The sequence below is a fragment of the Oncorhynchus gorbuscha genome, linkage group LG12 (genome assembly GCF_021184085.1).
Source record: "Oncorhynchus gorbuscha isolate QuinsamMale2020 ecotype Even-year linkage group LG12, OgorEven_v1.0, whole genome shotgun sequence".
Taxonomy (NCBI): domain Eukaryota; kingdom Metazoa; phylum Chordata; class Actinopteri; order Salmoniformes; family Salmonidae; genus Oncorhynchus; species Oncorhynchus gorbuscha.
Genome location: NC_060184.1, coordinates 30,007,926 through 30,026,834, shown reverse-complemented (window position 1 = coordinate 30,026,834; position 18,909 = coordinate 30,007,926). Strand labels below are relative to the sequence as shown.

At 44.1% G+C, this 18,909-nt stretch overlaps 1 protein-coding gene across 7 annotated transcripts in view; it reads right to left on the bottom strand.

Annotated features, from left to right (window-relative positions):
• LOC123990855 (nesprin-2-like) overlaps positions 1-18,909 on the bottom strand; it is a 253,676-nt gene that overhangs the window by 119,505 nt on the left and 115,262 nt on the right. For 6 of the 7 annotated variants that reach the window (XM_046291782.1, XM_046291785.1, XM_046291783.1 and 3 more), the window contains 10 exons: positions 17,644-17,794; positions 15,291-15,437; positions 14,753-14,893; positions 14,321-14,503; positions 13,384-13,521; positions 12,511-12,696; positions 9,832-9,954; positions 9,492-9,674; positions 4,483-4,620; positions 4,024-4,125 (listed from right to left, as the gene is read on the bottom strand). In XM_046291782.1, the coding sequence (XP_046147738.1) occupies positions 4,024-4,125; positions 4,483-4,620; positions 9,492-9,674; positions 9,832-9,954; positions 12,511-12,696; positions 13,384-13,521; positions 14,321-14,503; positions 14,753-14,893; positions 15,291-15,437; positions 17,644-17,794 (1,492 nt within the window). The remainder of the gene's footprint in view (positions 1-4,023; positions 4,126-4,482; positions 4,621-9,491; positions 9,675-9,831; positions 9,955-12,510; positions 12,697-13,383; positions 13,522-14,320; positions 14,504-14,752; positions 14,894-15,290; positions 15,438-17,643; positions 17,795-18,909) is intronic. The other variant, XM_046291787.1, reaches the window with a different exon arrangement.

The window sequence follows — 18,909 nt, the reverse complement described above, 5'->3', positions numbered from 1 at the left end:
CTCAAATGTCAATATGCCTTGTATACTGTTGTTCAGGTTAGTTATCATTGTTTTAGTTCACAATGGAGCCCCTAGTTCCACTCTTCATACCCCTGTCACCTCCTTTGTCCCACCTCCCACACATGCGGTGACCTCGCCCATTACAACCAGCACGTCCAGAGATACAACCTCTCTCATCATCACCCAGTGCCTGGGCTTACCTCCGCTGCACCCGCACCCCACCATACCCCTGTCTGCGCATTATGCCCTGAATATATTCTACCATGCCCAGAAACCTGCTGCTCTTATTCTCTGCCCCCAACGCTCTAGGCGACCAGTTTTGATAGCCTTTAGCCGCACCCTCATACTACGCCTTCTCTGTTCCGCGGGTGATGTGGAGGTAAACCCAGGCCCTGCATGCCCCCAGGCACCCTCATTTGTTGACTTCTGTGATCGAAAAAGCCTTGGATTCATGCATGTCAACATCAGAAGCCTCCTCCCTAAGTTTGTTTTACTCACTGCTTTAGCACACTCTGCTAACCCTGATGTCCTTGCCGTGTCTGAATCCTGGCTCAGGAAGGCCACCAAAAATTCAGAGATTTCCATACCCAACTATAACATCTTCCGTCAAGATAGAACTGCCAAAGGGGGAGGAGTTGCAGTCTACTGCAGAGATAGCCGGCAAAGTAATGTAATACTTTCCAGGTCCATACCCAAACAGTTCAAACTACTAATTTTGAAAATTTCTCTCTCCAGAAATAAGTCTCTCACTGTTGCCGCCTGCTACCGACCACCCTCAGCTCCCAGCTGTGCCCTGGACACCATTTGTGAATTGATCGTCCCCCATCTAGCTTCAGAGTTTGTTCTGTTAGGTGACCTAAACTGGGATATGCTTAACACCCCGGCAGTCCTACAATCTAAGCTAGATGCCATCAATCTCACTCAAATCATCAAGGAACCCACCAGGTACAACCCTAACTCTGTAAACAAGGGCACCCTCATAGACGTCATCCTGACCAACTGGCCCTCCAAATACACCTCCGCTGTCTTCAACCAGGATCTCAGCGATCACTGCCTCATTGCCTGTATCCGCCACGGAGCCGCAGTCAAACGACCACCCCTCATCACTGTCAAACTCTCCCTAAAACACTTCTGTGAGCAGTCCTTTCTAATCGACCTGGCCCGGCTATCCTGGAAGGACATTGACCTCATCCCGTCAGTTGAGGATGCCTGGTCATTCTTTAAAAGTAACTTCCTCACCATTTTAGATAAGCATGCTCCGTTCAAAAAATGCAGAACCAAGAACAGATACAGCCCTTTGTTCACTCCAGACCTGACTGCCCTCGACCAGCACAAAAACATCCTGTGGCGGACTGCAATAGCATCGAATAGTCCCCGTGATATGCAACTGTTCAGGGAAGTCAGGAACCAATACACGCAGTCAGTCAGGAAAGCGAAGGCCAGCTTCTTTAGGCAGAATCCCACCATACCTTCTCCGCTGTGCAATCTGGTTTCCGAGCTGGTCACGGGTGCACCTCAGCCACACTCAAGGTACTAAACGATATCATAACCGCCATTGATAAAAGACAGTACTGTGCAGCCGTCTTCATCGACCTTGCCAAGGCTTTCGACTCTGTCAATCACTATATTCTTATCGGTAGACTCAGTAGCCTCGGTTTTTCGGATGACTGCCTTGCCTGGTTCACCAATTACTTTGCAGACAGAGTTCAGTGTGTCAAATCGGAGGGCATGCTGTCCGGTCCTCTGGCAGTCTCTATGGGGGGGCCACAGGGTTCAATTCTCGGTCCGACTCTTTTCTCTGTATATATCAATGATGTTGCTCTTGCTGCGGGCGATTCCCTGATCCACCTCTACGCAGACGACACCATTCTATATACTTTCGGCCCGTCATTGGACACTGTGCTATCTAACCTCCAAACGAGCTTCAATGCCATACAGCACTCCTTCCGTGGCCTCCAACTGCTCTTAAACGCTAGTAAAACCAAATGCATGCTTTTCAACCGATCGCTGCCTGCACCCGCATGCCCGACTAGCATCACCACACTGGATGGTTCCGACCTTGAATATGTGGACATCTATAAGTACCTAGGTGTCTGGCTAGACTGCAAACTCTCCTTCCAGACTCATATCAAACATCTCCAATCGAAAATCAAATCAAGAGTCGGCTTTCTATTCCGCATCCTTCACTCACGCCGCCAAGCTTACCCTAGTAAAACTGACTATCCTACCGATCCTCGACTTCGGCGATGTCATCTACAAAATGGCTTCCAACACTCTATTCAGCAAACTGGATGCAGTCTATCACAGTGCCATCCGTTTTGTCACTGCGACTTGTATGCTCTAGTCGGCTGGCCCTCGCTACATATTCGTCGCCAGACCCACTGGCTCCAGGTCATCTACAAGGCCATGCTAGGTAAAGCTCCGCCTTATCTCAGTTCACTGGTTACGATGGCAACACCCATCCGTAGCACGCGCTCCAGCAGGTGTATCTCACTCACATCCCTAAAGCCAACACCTCATTTGGCCGCCTTTCATTCCAGTACTCTGCTACCTGTGACTGGAACGAACTGCAAAAATCGCTGAAGTTGGAGACTTTTATCTCCCTCACCAACTTCAAACATCAGCTATCTGAGCAGCTAACCGATCGCTGCAGCTGTACATAGTCTATTGGTAAATAGCCCACCCATTTTCACCTACCTCATTCCCATACTGTTTTTATACTGTTTTTATTTATTTACTTTTCTGCTCTTTTGCACACCAATATCTCTACCTGTACATGACCATCTGATCATTTATCACTCCAGTGTTAATCTGCAAAATTGTAATTATTCGCCTACCTCCTCATGCCTTTTGCACACATTGTATATAGATTGCCCCTTTTTTTCTACTGTGTTATGGACTTGTTAATTGTTTACTCCATGTTTAACTCTGTGTTGTCTGTTCACACTGCTATGCTTTATCTTGGCCAGGTCGCAGATGCAAATGAGAACCTGTTCTCAACTAGACTACCTGGTTAAATAAAGGTGAAATAAATAAATAAAAATTTTAAAAAATTGCATATCGCGGAGGCTATTCAATGCTAATGCAGTACGCCACAGGATAAGTAATCCCTCTCACCCCCCCCCCCCCTTTAAGATTTAGATGCACTATTGTAAAGTGACTGTTCCACTGGATGTCATAAGGTGAATGCACCAATTTGTAAGTCGCTCTGAATAATAGCGTCTGCTAAATGACTTAAATGTAATGTAAATGGATGTTTGTGCTGGTCAAGGGCAATTAGGTCTGGAGTGAACCAAGGGCTATATCTGTTCTGGTTCTACATTTTTGAATGGGGCATGCTTATTTAAGTGGTGAGGAAAGCACTTTTAAAGAATAACCAGGCATCCTCTACTGATGGAATGAGGTCAATATATTTCCAGGATACCTGGGCCCGGTTGATTAGTAAGGCCTGCTCGCTGAAGTGTTTTAAACTATCATTACAATGACATCAGAGGAAAACATTCAATAACTTCAAAAAACATGAAATACTGCAAAGTAAGACTGATCATGAAACGAAACTGTGACACAGTTAAAGAGGAAAGGGAAAGGGTAAATACGGTTGCATGCCCACACGGATTAGCATTCAAAGTAAAGACGGAACTGTAGGTGACCTCTGCAGGAGACTCTTGACGTAACTTCAAAGGACGTGTGTTGCTATGAACACCGTACAATAGTGACATGATGAAAGGAATAAGTCAGAAATTGTATGAAGTAGTGTACTTCCTGTTTTCTGGACACATAGAACAATCCCACTCTATGTGCAACAACCACATTACGACCACTAACTTTAAATGTTAGCCCTAACCCCACTCTTTACTGTAATATTTTGATCAAGTCCCAAAATGGAGCTGGCAAATAAATGAGGAGTCAATTAAATTGGAGCAGAGGTGGGATTAAAATAATAATTTGTGGCTGTAGCCAACAAACTAGAATGGGCCAAAGATATATCTTGTGTTTTAGATTTTTGTTTTATTTTATCTTTACCTCAGGAAAACTGCATGTGAGTGTGTCAGAGGATGATGAGTGATGATCTTCATCCTCGTATTCCTCCTCTTCCTCAGAGAGGCATGCTTCTGAGGCATCCTCCTTCACAACAGGGTTAGGAAAGGGTTAACATTGGCTGTTAGTTACATGTTAGAGAAGTGGTCATCAAGTCGGGTCCATTGTTCCAGCTCAGCACTGAAACACCACATACTTCATAGTTAGTTGATTACTTAATTTAGGTATGTTGAAATGCTGGACTGGATCAAAAGACTGCACGGCCTGTAGCTCTCCAAGACCATGAGAAACACTGTGTTAAGAGTGCCCGCAAATTGTTATTCAAACTCAAGTCACTTCTAATGTCAGGGTGAGTCCGAAATGGCATAGTATTCCCTACATAGTGCACTAGGGTAACATTGTGTACGTAAAATACAAATGTTGGTTGATCATGCAAGCTTGTACCTGATGTCCGGTGATTCGCGGTGGACCCGTATTCTGTTGATGTGAACTTATTAAGATAAGGGCACTGGGTTCTGTTGTCACACACACATTGCATGATGGGATGACCCCCTCAGCCTCCCTCACTTCACGCATGTTGCCCTGTGGATACAGAGGAGGAGATTAGAGAGGTTAAAGGTCGAAATCATGCTTTTCATCAAATTAGATGGTATTTGGATGAAACCAAATCAAAGTAGGATGACCAAAGTTTGAAAAATGACTGTTGCTGGTACATCGATAAAGTTCGATCAGAAAATCAAATGTCATTTGTCACATGCGCCGAATACAACAGGTGTTGACTTCACTGTGTAATGCTTACTTACAAGACCTTTTCCAACTATGCCGAGTTCAAAAGTAAAATAAAAATAGAAAACGGAAACAGTACTGAGTCAATGTGAAGGGGTACGAGGTAGTTGAGGTAATATGTAGGTAGGGGTAAAAGTGACTAGGCTATCAGGATAGATAATAAACAGAATAGCAGCAGCACATGTGAAGAGTGTCTGTGTGTGTGGCGTCAATATGCATGTGTGTTTTGTTAGCGTATATGGTGTGTGTATGTTGGAGTGTAAGTAGTTGTGAGTGTGTGAGTATAGTCCAGTGAGTGTGCATAGAGTCACTGTAAGGGAGTCAGTGCAAAACAGGTTCAATTTAATAGTGGAAACTTTCCATGGGAAAATATGGGAATTAACGTAAATATATGCAAATTAATATTAATACCATTTAAGTCCATCGCATCTCCCAAAAATGTTTTCAACATACATCTGTAAAATGAAACTAAAGCTTTGGTTCTCTTCCACTCAGACTTCCATGTCTTCTCCCTGGACATCCTCAATGTCCACCTCTTGAACATCAGACTGAGGCCTCATCTTCACTGTCACTTTCCAACCTTGTTGAGGATGCCTCGTTGTCAGGCTCAAAATGCCTCAAATTTGCCCAGATGGCCACCAGTTTTTCAACCCCTGTATTGGTCAGCCTGTTGAGTGCTTTGGTGTGTGTGGTCCCAAACAATCACCAGTTGCGCTCTGAGGTGGCTGATGTTGGTGGGATTTGGAGAATGATGTAAGCAACAGGGGAAAGAGCCTACATCCACAAAGTTCCATTCACCAGGTGGCTGATGAGATATGTTGGCACGACTGCCATATTGCATCTCCATCCCCAAGCCCTTGCTTGGAAGTGTACTTCGCCAGACTGCCAATAACCTTGCCCTCATCCAGGCTAAGGTGGCGAGACATGGTAGTGATGACACCACAGGCCTAGTTGATCTCTGCACCAGACAGGATGCTCTTGCCAGCATACTTGGGGTCCACCATGTACACTGCGGTGTGTATGGACTACAGGCAGAGGTCTCCACACTTTTTGATATATTTCAGAACTGCAGTTTCCTCTGCTTAGAGCAACAGGGAAGTGGGCAGGGCAGTATGGATTTGTTCTCTTACATCTGCAAGTAGAGTCTGAAGATCAGACAGGATGGCAATGTCTCCCTCAATCCGTACAATGGCTACTGCTATAGGTTTCAGAAGTTTCAGGTTGCTTACCACTCTCTCCCAAAATACAGCATCCAGGAAAATCATTTTGATGGGGCTGTCCATATCGGCAGACTGTGATATGGCCATTTCTTGGAGAGACTCCTTCCCCTCCAGGAGACTGTCAAGCATAATGACAACATCACCCCAATGGGTGTTACTGGGCAGTTTCAATGTGGTGATCTTATTCTTCTCACTTTGCTTGGTGAGGTAGATTGCTGATATACTTGATGACCCTTCACATACCTAACAATTTCATTGGCTCTCTTGTAAAGTGTATCCATTGTTTCCAGTGCAATGATGTCCTTGAGGAGCAGATTCAATGCATGAGAAGCACGGCCAATGGGTGTGATGTGAGGGTAGAGCTCCTCCACTTTAGACCAAGCAGCTTTCATGTTCGCAGCATTGTCTGTCACCAGTGCAAATACTGCCTTCAGCTCATCTGCAATGTAGAGACCGGTGTGTCTGTTGCCCCTTGTGTCTGTGCTCTTGTAGAATACTGCTTGAGGGGTGGATAATATGAATTTAATTATTCCTTGCCCATGAACATTTGACTACCCATCAGAGATGATTGCAATACAGTCTGCTTTCTCTATGATTTGCTTGACCTTCACTTGAACTCTGTTGAACTCCGCATCCAGCAAATTAGTAGATAAAGCATGTCTGGTAGGAGGGGTTTATGCTGGGCGAAGAACATTCAGAAATCTCTTCCAATACACATGGCCTGTGAGCATCTGAGGTGAACCAGTTGCATACACAGCTCGAACAAGACATTCATCAGCATTGCTCTGACTACGTTCCTCCATTGATTTAAAAAACCTTCTGATTCCAGGAGGATCATGAGCTGTTGCTATTGATAAGGTGTCTGATTCATCATTTTTACATCGAATAGAAGTAGAGGGACTTTTGTCAGAGGTTGTTTGTTGTGAGCGCTGAGGGAACTTTATACACTTGGCAAGATGATTCTGTATCTTTGTTGCATTCTTCACATATGATTTGGCACAGTATTTTCAAATGTACATAGCTTTTCCTTCTACATTAGCTGCAGTGAAATGTCTCCACACATCAGATAGTGCCCGTGGCATTTTCCTGTAAAGATTTGAAAAGAAATTATGAAAAACAACAAATACAATTTCATGTACATATAAATAGTTAAGTAGTTAGATTAAAAAACTCCTTTGTAAGAGAAAGATCTTGAGAATCAGCTGTACATGTTATGGAAGAGTGCACTGCACACGTGATGGAAGAATGCACTGTGCATGCAGAGGGTTGAAATTCCATTGAACTGGGGATAGTTTAACCAAGATATGCCACAAGACCTAGAATTGCCATGTGTATCCCACAAAAAAAGGTTCACTATTACAAGCTAACATTTTGATGAATTTAAGCAAAATTCCTGGGCTTAACTTCCATTTACAGGATATTTACGGAAATTTACTGGAAACTTTCCGACCCTTTGCAACCCTAGTGAAGACGCTTGCCAGCTGGTCCGCGCATGCCCCCTGAGAACGTGCTCTGGAATTACATCTGGCCCAGGGGCCTTGCAAGTGTTAAACTATTTAAAAAGTCGTACTCACATCGGCCACAGAGAGCAACATCACACGGTCATCCGAGACAGCAGGGGCTCTCATGCCTGGCTCAGTGTTTGAAGTGAGCATAGTCTGAGAGGTTGTCTGGGAGGTTTGCGTCACTGGGCAACTCACGGCTGGGTTTCTCTTTGTAATCCGTAATAGCCTGCAAACTTTGCCACATCCGACGAGTGTGGAGTGGATGTAGTAGGATTGTATCTTAGTCCTATATTGACGTTTTCCATGTTTGATGGCTCGTCTGAGGTCGTAGCGGTCTTTCTTGTAAGGATTCATGTCCGTTTCCCGTTCCTTGAAATTGGTAGCTCCATGGCTTTATTTTAGGGTACATATGTTGGGTCACTGTGGGGAAGAAGTCATCCCTGGTACTTCCTGTTTGAGTGTTTGCTTGTAAACAGGAAGCAGAAGGATGGACATATGTGTGGATAGAATAAGTGGTCCAGAGTGTTAGCGCCTCTTGTGTTGGTAAAAGGAGACGTTTTGGCAAAAGTGGGGTTAAAAGCATTTCAGTTTTCCCGCATTAAAGTTTCTGCCCACTATAAAAGCTGCTTCTGGGTGTGCATTTTCTTGTTTGTTAACGGCCCTGTGCAGCTTGCTGAGTGTCTGCTTCGAGCCATTCTCGTTTTGTGGTGGGATGTAGACAGCAGTGATGATTATAGATGAAAACTCATGGTAGATAAAAAGGTCTGCAATTTACCATTAAGTTTTCTAGGTCTGGTGAGCAAAAGGTTGAGAAATCCTTCAAACTTGAAGCAGTGCACCAGTTGTTGTTTACAAAGAGGCACATCCCTGCCTCTTTAGTTTTGCCTGAGTCCGCTGTCCGGTTACGACGAAGCACGGAGAAACATTTGAGTTTCATTACCATATCGCCCAGTTGGTAGGAAACTCTCGAACAGAGCTCATCCATCTTGTTCTCCAGTGACTGGAGATTTGCCAATAAAACGGAAGGAAGTTCCAGACAATTTTCTCTGCATCTGAGTCTGTACTCTTAGAAATAAAGATGCTATTTTGAACTTAAAAGGGTTCTTTGGCTGTCCCCATAGGAGAACCCTTTGAAAAACCCTTTTGAGTTCCATGTAAAACCTTTTACACAGAGGGTTCTACATGGAACCCAAAAGAGTTCTACCTTGACCCAAAAATGGTTCTACCTGGAACAAAATAGGCTTCTCCTATGGGGACAGCCGAAAACCCCTTTTGGAAAACTTTTTTCTAAGAATGTAACAATGATTTCAGTCCTCCTCCCGCGACTTTTCTTGTTGGATAGCTCGAACAATGGAGTAGGGTCCGGTGTTGACAAGGGAACAGCTGGATCGATCACATTTAGCTCATTTCAAAGCATCAATTAGGGTTGGGCGATGTCAACCGTTGTCCTATTGTGATTATGTACACATCAAACATTGTGATATACGAGGGGTGGGCAAGTCCAGTCCCTGAGGGCCTGATCCCTAGCAAACACAGCTGATTAATCAAATTGCATTCTAAACTGAAGATCATACGATGCTATCGCCCCCAATTGGGCAACCAAAATCATGACAAAAGATAATGTTTTTGAAAGCTTGGGCAGAGGCTAAGTGCAGGCAAATATTTTCAAATGTTTCTTTATGGTGGAGGAGCTAAGGCACGGAACACTTGTGTGTGGAACTTCATTGAACCAAAATGAATGTTACCCATTTTCTATTTTTTATCATTGAACTTTACTGAACCCTTCTTGAATGGAGAGGGGCCTGGCTTTGGGGACAATATTGGCAACATTGGGGGCACATTTGTTACATTGCCGTAACGTTGTGTGGACATTGGAGACACGGTCTAGTAATGTTATTGAAACGTGGAGATGTTGTGGAGACGTTGTGAGAACATTTCCTACCTCTAACGCTCTACTCTGCTCCTGTGTCAGCTGTTCCAACTCTTGGAGGGGCTGTAGGAGTAGCACAGCTCTGGGGAAGGCACTCAGTGTCTCTTCTGCCCCCTGAGGTAGTCCAAGTTCAGCCTTACAGCCCTCGATCTCCCCCACTGTCCTCTGCATAGACTGGATGTTGGCCAGGATTACCTAGACAGAACAAGAAGGGAGAGGCCAATACAGTAAGCACATACACAAGATGTGTGCACGTGTGAAACAAAAACATTTCTAAATCATATAATGACAAACATACATGAATGGCTATGTACACATCCTCTTATACACACTTAACACACTCTTGTCCCACCTGTCGGTTGTGGAGGTGTTCTTCAAGTGAGATGTCCAATGTGTCAGTGGAGGATAAAATAGCTCTGATCTTGGTCACATTTTTCTCCATCGTCTTCACCTCTGCTTCAATGGCATCCACTTCCTGAAAATAGCAACAATGCTGTGAATGTACCAGAGAAAAGCAAAAACCAAACTCAAAAATGAAAAGCACCACAAGCCAGTTTCATAAATGGAATAGAAATGATAGAATACTGCTCTATCGTCCATTGTCTTTTTCTGTCTTTTGTTATTTCAAACCCCCTGACATACCAGTCTGAAAGCTTCTGGTAATAACGTAGGATCGCTATGGGATGATACTAGGACATTATAAGGGTATCGTACGTACTCCAGATCACTCTTGGACGTCTAAAATGAGATAGAAATGATGTCGAAATTGTAATAGCTGCCCTTTTTCGGGCCCTAAAAATTGCTTTTGACTAACTAAAAAATCTGTGCGGTCCTATGGTGAATTCTGATATCCTGATTTTTTCTTATTTTTTATTTTTTACCTTTATTTAACTAGGCAAGTCAGTTAAGAACAAATTCTTATTTTCAATGATAGCCTAGGAACAGTGGGTTAAACTGCCTGTTCAGGGGCAGAACTACAGATTTGTACCTTGTCAGCTCAGGGATTTGAAATTGCAACCTTTCGATTACTAGTCTAACGCTCTAACCACTAGGCTACCCTGCTGCCCCGATGTGGCCCTCGAGACGATATCATTGCCCACCAATACCATAACAGATGTCAGTCATTTTCACTTCACGTAGTAACTTCTATTGAAGGGATAGAACAGCACAGTGGTGTTCAACCTTTTTGGCTACTGTAACCCCAATCACTTTGCTCTGCTCAAAGTTCCCCCTCGTGCAACCAACCATACAGCACATTCAGAAAGTATTCAGACCCTTTGAGTTTTTCCAAATTTGGTTACGTTACAGCCTTGTACTAAAATGGCTAACTTTAAATAAAATCTATCTACACACAATACTCCATTATGACAAAGCTAAAACAAGATTTTTGAAATGTTTGCAAATGTATTCAAATGTTTAGGTACCCTTGCCCAGATCTGTGCCAAGCCACAATCCTGTCGAAGCTCTACGGACAATTCCTTTGAATTCATGTCTTGGTTTTTGTTCTGACGTGCACTGTCAACTGTGGGAGCTTATATAGACAGGTGTGTGCCTTTCCAAATCATGTCCAATCAATTGAATTTACCACAGGTGGACTCCAATCAAGTTATAGAAACATCTCAAGGATGATCAATGGAAACAGGATGCACCTGAGCTTAATTTCGAAACTCGTAGCAAAGGGTCTGAATACCTATGTAAATAAGGTATCAGTTTATTTTAAATAAAGTTGCAAAAATGTCTAATAACCTGTTTTTACTTTGTCATTATGGGGTATTGTGTTTAGATGGATGAGGAAATGTTTTTATTTCATCTATTTTTAAATCAAATGTGGAAAAAGGGAATGGGTCTGAAAACTTTCCGAATGCAACTTAGGACTATGTTCTTATAAATCTTCCCAAAGCATTTGTATACTTTACCACTGTATTGAATGTAATGGAATTGAATTTACTTTTAAAGGGTTAGTCCAACATGATTTCTTCCTTGAAAATATTTCTACAAAGGAAGTAATCTATTGGCCAGGGGTGGCTGCAAATTACACTCAGTACATTGCAGTTACTCCTGGCATAAACTACTTCTAGGGCAAGAAGAACATTAAACAAGTATGAAATTAGGATGAACTGTTGCTTTAAAACAAAAAGAAAAGAGGGATGAAAGAGAAAGGGGAAGGGGATGAAAAATGTATCCTAAATTATTCTAGACAAACCAAAGGAAAAGACATGCCATGAAGAGAGAGGCGGTCTTCTTTCCTTTATTTTCATACTTTAGTAAATATTTTCTGTAATATTTATTCATTTCTTTTGGCTTTTTAAATTTTCAATTTTTGCCCTTTGTGCTGTCGTCTGTGTCAGAATAATGTTTGTACCACATTTTGTGTTGCTGCCATGTTGCTTCCATGCTATGTTGTCTTCGGTCTCTCTTCATGTGGTGTATCTTCTGCCGTGATGTGTGTTTTGTCCCCCAATTTATTTATTTTAAATTCCAGCCTCCCTCCCGGTAGGAGGCCTTTTGCCTTTTAGTAAGCCGTCATTGTAAATAAGATTTTGTTATTAACTGATTTGCCTAGTTAAATAAATGTTATAAATAAAGGTTAAATAAAATAAATACAAAATGATCAATAGAAATGAATTTATTAGCATCAAAAGTTTGTGTGTGAGTTGTTTTTCTGGGTCAGACCAAGACCAAGTGTGCTCGATCAAATTTAGCCTAGACACACAGTGGAATGTTCCATTGAAACTCACTAGCATTAGCAACAGCAGTTCTTATTAAATGTAATACGGGGAGGAGACACAATGCATTCTGAGGGAGGGTGAAACTCCTCTTTTGAGGCTGTTGATAGACAACCTTACTCTCTTTCCACAAACACCCAGTTTGAAGCATCACGCTCATGGTTACACTCACTCAGACTCCCTTGCCCCAATCCTAACCTTAACCATTAGCAGTGGAGTCTGATCCTATATATTTACCCAGGGGAAATTTGTCCCTGGAGCTACTAGTACCCCCTATTGAGAACCACTGCAATGGAGGGTCTTACCGGAGTGACGTGCAGCAGCTGGTCCAATGGCCCCATGATGTTATGCTGCATGGCGGTGACTTGGCGTTCGGTCTGGACTAGCTTATCCTCCATAGCAGTGGTGTGACACACAGCAGAGATCTCCACCAACACAGGTCCAAAGCCCACCAGAGTGGCCCGGATACTCTCCGAGTCATCCAGCACCATCTGTGATGTGGGGTTACAGAACATGGACACATGAGTGCACACCCGCATGCACACATACATGTACATACAAACACATACCTAGAAACACAGACTTACATACCTACATGAGCACACATACACTATCTACAAGCCATAAGACCCCTGAACACTTAAACTGGAATTAGCACACACACACACACTTATGCTACACACACATCCCAAATGCTGCTACCAGACTCTTGTTATGATTGCAAAATACTGCACAATTTAAAGTTTTGCCCCCAATCCCCTCTTCCCCAAAATATGTGTAAATATTGGATTATAAATTGTGCCTGCCTGTATAATACTTATGCTAAAAAAATGTATTATATTCTACTTCTACCATTTACTTTATGTTCGTATACTTATATTATATTATTTCTTATTGTTGTTGCATTGTTGAAAAAGTAGGTAAGCATTTAGTTGGACAGTGTATGCCATGTGTATCCCGTACATATGACTAAAAAACAAACATAGAAACACACTCGAACACGGACAGCTCTACTACACAGCAGGTTGTGAAAGTATTCAGCCCCCTTGATTTTTTCCCACATTTTGTTTTACGAATGCACTGTATATCAATTCAGAACTACCAGCAGTGTTCTACAATCCAGGGGATTGCGTGTATGTACATGTGAGTGTGTGTCTGTGTGTGTGCAGTGGACTGGCCTGCAGTGTGTTGGTCTGGCTCTGGAGGCTCCTGGCTGTGGTGTAGGTGCTGGGAGCGTCTAGCCAGGACTGGGATTCTTCTAGCCAGCAGCCAGCACGATGGATTATATCGTTATACTCCTGGAGGCAGGCAGGGATCTGACAGGGGATGGGACAGTGAAATTCCACAAATTAACTTTTAACAAGGTACACCTGTTAATTGAAATGCATTCCAGGTGACTACCTCATGAAGCTGGTTGAGAGAATGCCAAGAGTGTGCAAAGCTGTCATCAAGGCAAATGGTGGCTACTTTGAAGAATCTCAAGTATAAAATATATTTTGATTTGTTTAACTCTTTTTTGGTTACTACATGATTCCATATGTGTTATTTCATAGGGTTGATGTCTTCACTATTATTGTACAATATATAAAATAGTAAAAATAAAGAAAAACCCTGGAATGAGTAGCTGTCCAAAATTTTGACTGGTACTAATTTTCATTCATGGACATAAGACTAAAATCACCAGGAAATTAGCTCTGTGATTAATTTAATTTAGGAAATCTGCTCCCAAGCGTTCGCTTGAATGTATAGAGAGGCAAATGTGATCGTATCCCAATGTAATCAAGGTTATAAACGATCCTGTTTTTGTCAAATACTATATAACTGTTTGGGATTCTTGCGGTCAATTTGCAGTGTACAAATTATTTATAACTATGTTCTGGCCCACGACCATCCGCTCAAGGAAAAATCATCCCACGGCAATATGTAATTATGGAACCCCTGGCATTGGGCATAGGAACCGAAATAAATGGAGGAAAAAAACAGTAAACTGAAATTGTGCTGTTTTGGAAGAACCAGTTGAGGAATGCTGTAATTATAAGATACAACCACATGGTGAACATGGTGAAAGGCCTACCAAGCCGATCAGAGGGTAAGGTTGAGCTACTCCTCTCTCACCTTGCGGAGGAAGGCAGTGCGCTGCTCAGCCTTCTGGGCCGTGTCCTGGTAGAGCTGAAGTGGCTGGGTGATCTGGTCCATGAGGAGTTGGGCCTGCTCCGGCTCCTCCTCGGCTGCCTCCTGCACCTCGCCCTCCAGGAGGGCCAGCCGGCCGTGCCACTGGTCCAGCTGGTCCCATACGAACTGGACAAAAATATAATGTTGTCATGATATCAATCAAGTAACAATCAATCCCATGTACTTATAAGCCCTTTTGTTTTTACAACAGTTGTCACAAAATGCTTTTCAATGACTCGGGCCTAGAGCCAGGTTAGGAACAATCTTGCACGATTGACTGGGGTAAGGGAAGGACACACACTAGTTTGATTGTTTCAGGGGAAGAACACACGTATGCATACAAACACGGAGACACACATACACACAATCACACACCTTTAGCACATGTTCAGCCTCAGACACAGAGGAGCTCTTTCGCTGCAGCAATGTCTGGACCTCTTCTAGCCCGACACGGATCTCCCCCATTCTGCTACTCAGCCTATTGAGTGGGCTGCTCTTCTCCAGGGCTTGGCCAACCTGGTAAATACACACAAGCATATGCACACACGTGCGGGCACACAAACACACAAATCACCCTTAAAGTCCCAACTAGCCAGGTTTTTACTCAGAAACCAGTGTTGGGATTGTGTTGGGCTCAATCCCATATCCATGAAACTTGCCCGACTTTTTGATTAATTCGCTGAGCTTCAATTCCCTTCCACAATTGACTGAACTGAGATGGAATTGACCCCAAAACTGCTCTACCAAGGTCTACCAAGGTTGAAGTTGCCCCTAGATGCTGATCTTACATCAGTGTTGCATTTTCTCCACTAACGGTTAAGGTTAGGATTGGGGGAAGGGACGCTGATCCTAGATCTGTACCTATCAGTAACTTCACCCTGGAGCCACCACCACCACCCTTTATCCCCATTACCTTCTCCTCCATGTCCTGCAGAGAGCCAGTGACTTCCTGCAGCTGTCTCTCCACCTCCGGAGGTGTAACAGCGGCATACTTTGTCTCAACACACTCCATGATAGACTGTAACCTGGCCCTCAGGGAACCCAACTCCACTCTGACCTCCTGTAGAGAGAGAGAGAGAGAGAGAGAGAGAGAGAGAGAGAGAGAGAGAGAGAGAGAGAGAGAGAGAGAGAGAGAGAGAGAGAGAGAGAGAGAGAGAGAGAGAGAGAGAGAGAGAGAGAGAGAGAGAGGGGAGAGAAAGCGAAAGAGAGAGAGAACAATGTAAATGTGCCTTAAGGTCGATGTCCACACCCCCACGGAAATCTAATTAGCGTAATAAAAGAATGCCCATAACAATCTGTGAGTTTAAGCTAGAGATATATGTTTCTTTGCATTGGATGTGTTTCAATCCACCACATCTATGAGACATCCCAAAAATGGGTCTTCTCACAAAATCGTCTTTAGTGTCCGAGTGGTTTAGCCTACAAACTATTATACCCCGCTATGGAAATATTGTCACGGCCGTCATTGGAAAGAGACCAAGGTGGCGGCTCTGGTACGAGACGTAGACCCCGCTCCACCTTTGGCTCACCCCGCATTGGTGGCGCCTCTGGTGTGGGGACCCTCGCCGCCGGCCCCGGACTGGGGGACCCTCGTTGCGGGCCCCGGACTGTGGGCTCCGGACTGGTGTCCGTCGCTGGGGGCTCCGGACTGGAGTCAGTCGGTTGTGGCTCCGGACTGGAAACGATCGCTGGAGGTGCTGGACTGGAGACAGTCGTTGAATGCTTCGTGCCATGACTCCTCACTGGAGGCTTCGTGCCATGGATCACCACTGGAGGCTTCGTGCCATGGATCACCACTGGAGGCTTCTTGCCATGGATCATCACTGGGATGTAGCGCATCGGGCTGTGAACGCACACTGGAGACACTGTGCGCTCCACCGCATAACACGGTGCCTGACCAGTACGGCGCTCGCCACGGTAAGCATGGGGAGTTGGCTCAGGTCTCCAACCTGACTCAGCCAAACTCCCCGTGTGCTCCCCCACCCCAAAATTTGTGGGGCTGCCTCTCGGGCTTCCTCGCTAGCCGTATACGTGTCACCAACTCCATTCACCAGTATCCCTCCTCGCACTGCTCAATTGAATCCCAGACGGGCTCTGGCACTCTCCCTGGGTCACTCGACCACCTCTCTACCTCCTCCCAGGTTGTCTCATACTCATGGCCACACTGCTTGGTCCTTTTGTGGTGGGTAGTTCTGTCACGGCCGTCGTTGAAAGATACCAAGGCTTTCAACTTATTGCTAACAATGGCTAAAGTTAGCTGAGATTTGTAGTAGCTGTTACAAGAAAACATAACCACGTTTTATAGTTTCTTCTGGCCCATACAATAAATGACTCTCTCTCTCGAGCCTCTAAATAAAGAATACAGTGTATTTATGGGGCGGCAGGGTAGCCTAGTGGTTAGAGCGTTGGAAGTTTGCAAGTTCATAGAGCATGGCGCTTGTAACGCCAGGGTAGTGGGTTCGATCCCCGGGACCACCCATACGTAGAATGTATGCACACATGACTGTAAGTCGCTTTGGATAAAAGCGTCTGCTAAATGGCATATATTATTATTATTTTATATTAAATCCCCGAGCTGACAAGGTACAAATCTGTCGTTCTGCCCCTGAACAGGGAGTTAACCCACTGTTCCTAGTGTCAGGACCCGGTTACAAACCCGGGTCTCCGGAGTGAGAAACAGTCACTTAACCAACTGAGCCACGAATAGTCGGCAGAACCCAGAAGATGAGGCAGACACAGCAGTACTTGAGACGGTGTATGTAATGAAGTAAAAAGTGAAGTTCTTCAGGAAAACATGTAACTCCACAACCTCAAAAGGAATCCTACAAGAACAAAGGTAATCCTCCAAGACAAAAAAGGTAAATCCACAAGGTGGAAGGTAAAGCACAAAAAGCCTCAAAAGATACTCAAAAAACAAACAAACAAGAACAAAAAACAGAATTCCACAAGAGAGTACACCGGGATCAACAAGAGTTCTCAGAGTACTAGGGCTGGGTGCTAACATACAAACACAGAGCAAAGAACAGAGGAAAACAAAGGGTTTAAATACAATCAGGGGAAACGAGGCACAGGTGCAAATAATAATGGGGATCAAGGGAAAACAAAAGGTCAAAAGGCACAATGGGGGCATCTAGTGACCAAAAACCGGAACAACCCTGGCCAAATCCTGACACCCAGGCCTTCATTGAAAATAAGAATTTGTTCTTAACTGACTTGCCTTGTTAAATAAATAACATTTTTAAAAATGTAATCCCCCAGTAGCTCACCTTGAGTTGGCGTGTGCTGGGGTGGGACACCAGAATGGAGAGCAGGGTAGCCAGTCGCTGCTCCACCTCTCCGATCTGCTCTTGCAAGCGCTCCCGCTCCTGCTCCTCTGAAAGCGCCGCGCTCCGGACCAGCATGCTCTGCTCTCTCAGGCTGTATGGGCACAATGTCACCCTCACAATGTTAAAGGTAGGCTCAGCAATATGACATCATCATACACTGTCGTAGGGAAACTTTCTAGACTTTACACAATGTGGGTTGGGCATTCTATTTCTGTCAGCGTGAAAATGGAAATGGGGTTTATTTTGTATAGGAGGTTATGACTCTCCTGTGAGGATCCAAAAGATCAGGTTACATTGAGTCAGCTCTACAGTGCCCTCTTTCTCCCGCAGCAGGGGAGAGGAATGGAGTTGGGATGGAGTTGGCCAGTCGTATGACAGTCGTAAATACTTTGCAGAAACTCTGCGTTTTGGCTCTGCAGGATGGAGGGGAAATAACCTTTTTAGTAGAAGGAGATTCCTCCCGCCATAAATATAACATCCAAAAGTGGATAATGACACAATATTCCTAACACAAATAATGTGGGAAACGATTGGTGGTGCTTGAAACAATAATCACGTCAAATGAGTCGTTGTTTGCGATACCATTAAGGTCGGAATAACCAAATAACGGTAACTCGACAAATGTATACGTCCCAGTTATCAGATTGACATCTAAATGTTGTAGAATTTATATGATTAAATATGAAACTATTTGGGAGAAGATGAAGTATGATTTTACCCTTCTAAATGAGAGAATAGTTTTTCATGTGAAGTTTTCCCCAGTCAGTAACCACGCCACATGAGCACAGACCTTGTGGCAACATGATGGAACCGCCCTCCAAGGAGAAAACTAAAGACCAGCCGAAGTACAGCGTGAACTGGATATGGCAAAATAATTTTCCTCGCTAATGATGGCATCTATTTTGTGAAGTCTAGCAGTCCCTCCTGCAGCAAAGCACCCCCACAACATGATGCTGCCACCCCCATGCTTCATGGTTGGGATGGTGTTCTTCGGGTTGCAAGCCTCCCCCTTTTTCCTCCAAACATAACGATGGTCATTAAAGCCAAAAAGGTTTTTTGGTTTCATCAGACCAGAGGACATTTCTCTAAAAAGTATGATCTTTGTCCCCATGTGCAGTTGCAAACTGAAATCAGTTTTTTTTATTGCGGTTTTGGAGCAGTGGCTTCTTCCTTGCTGAGCAGCCTTTCAGGTTATGTCGATATAGG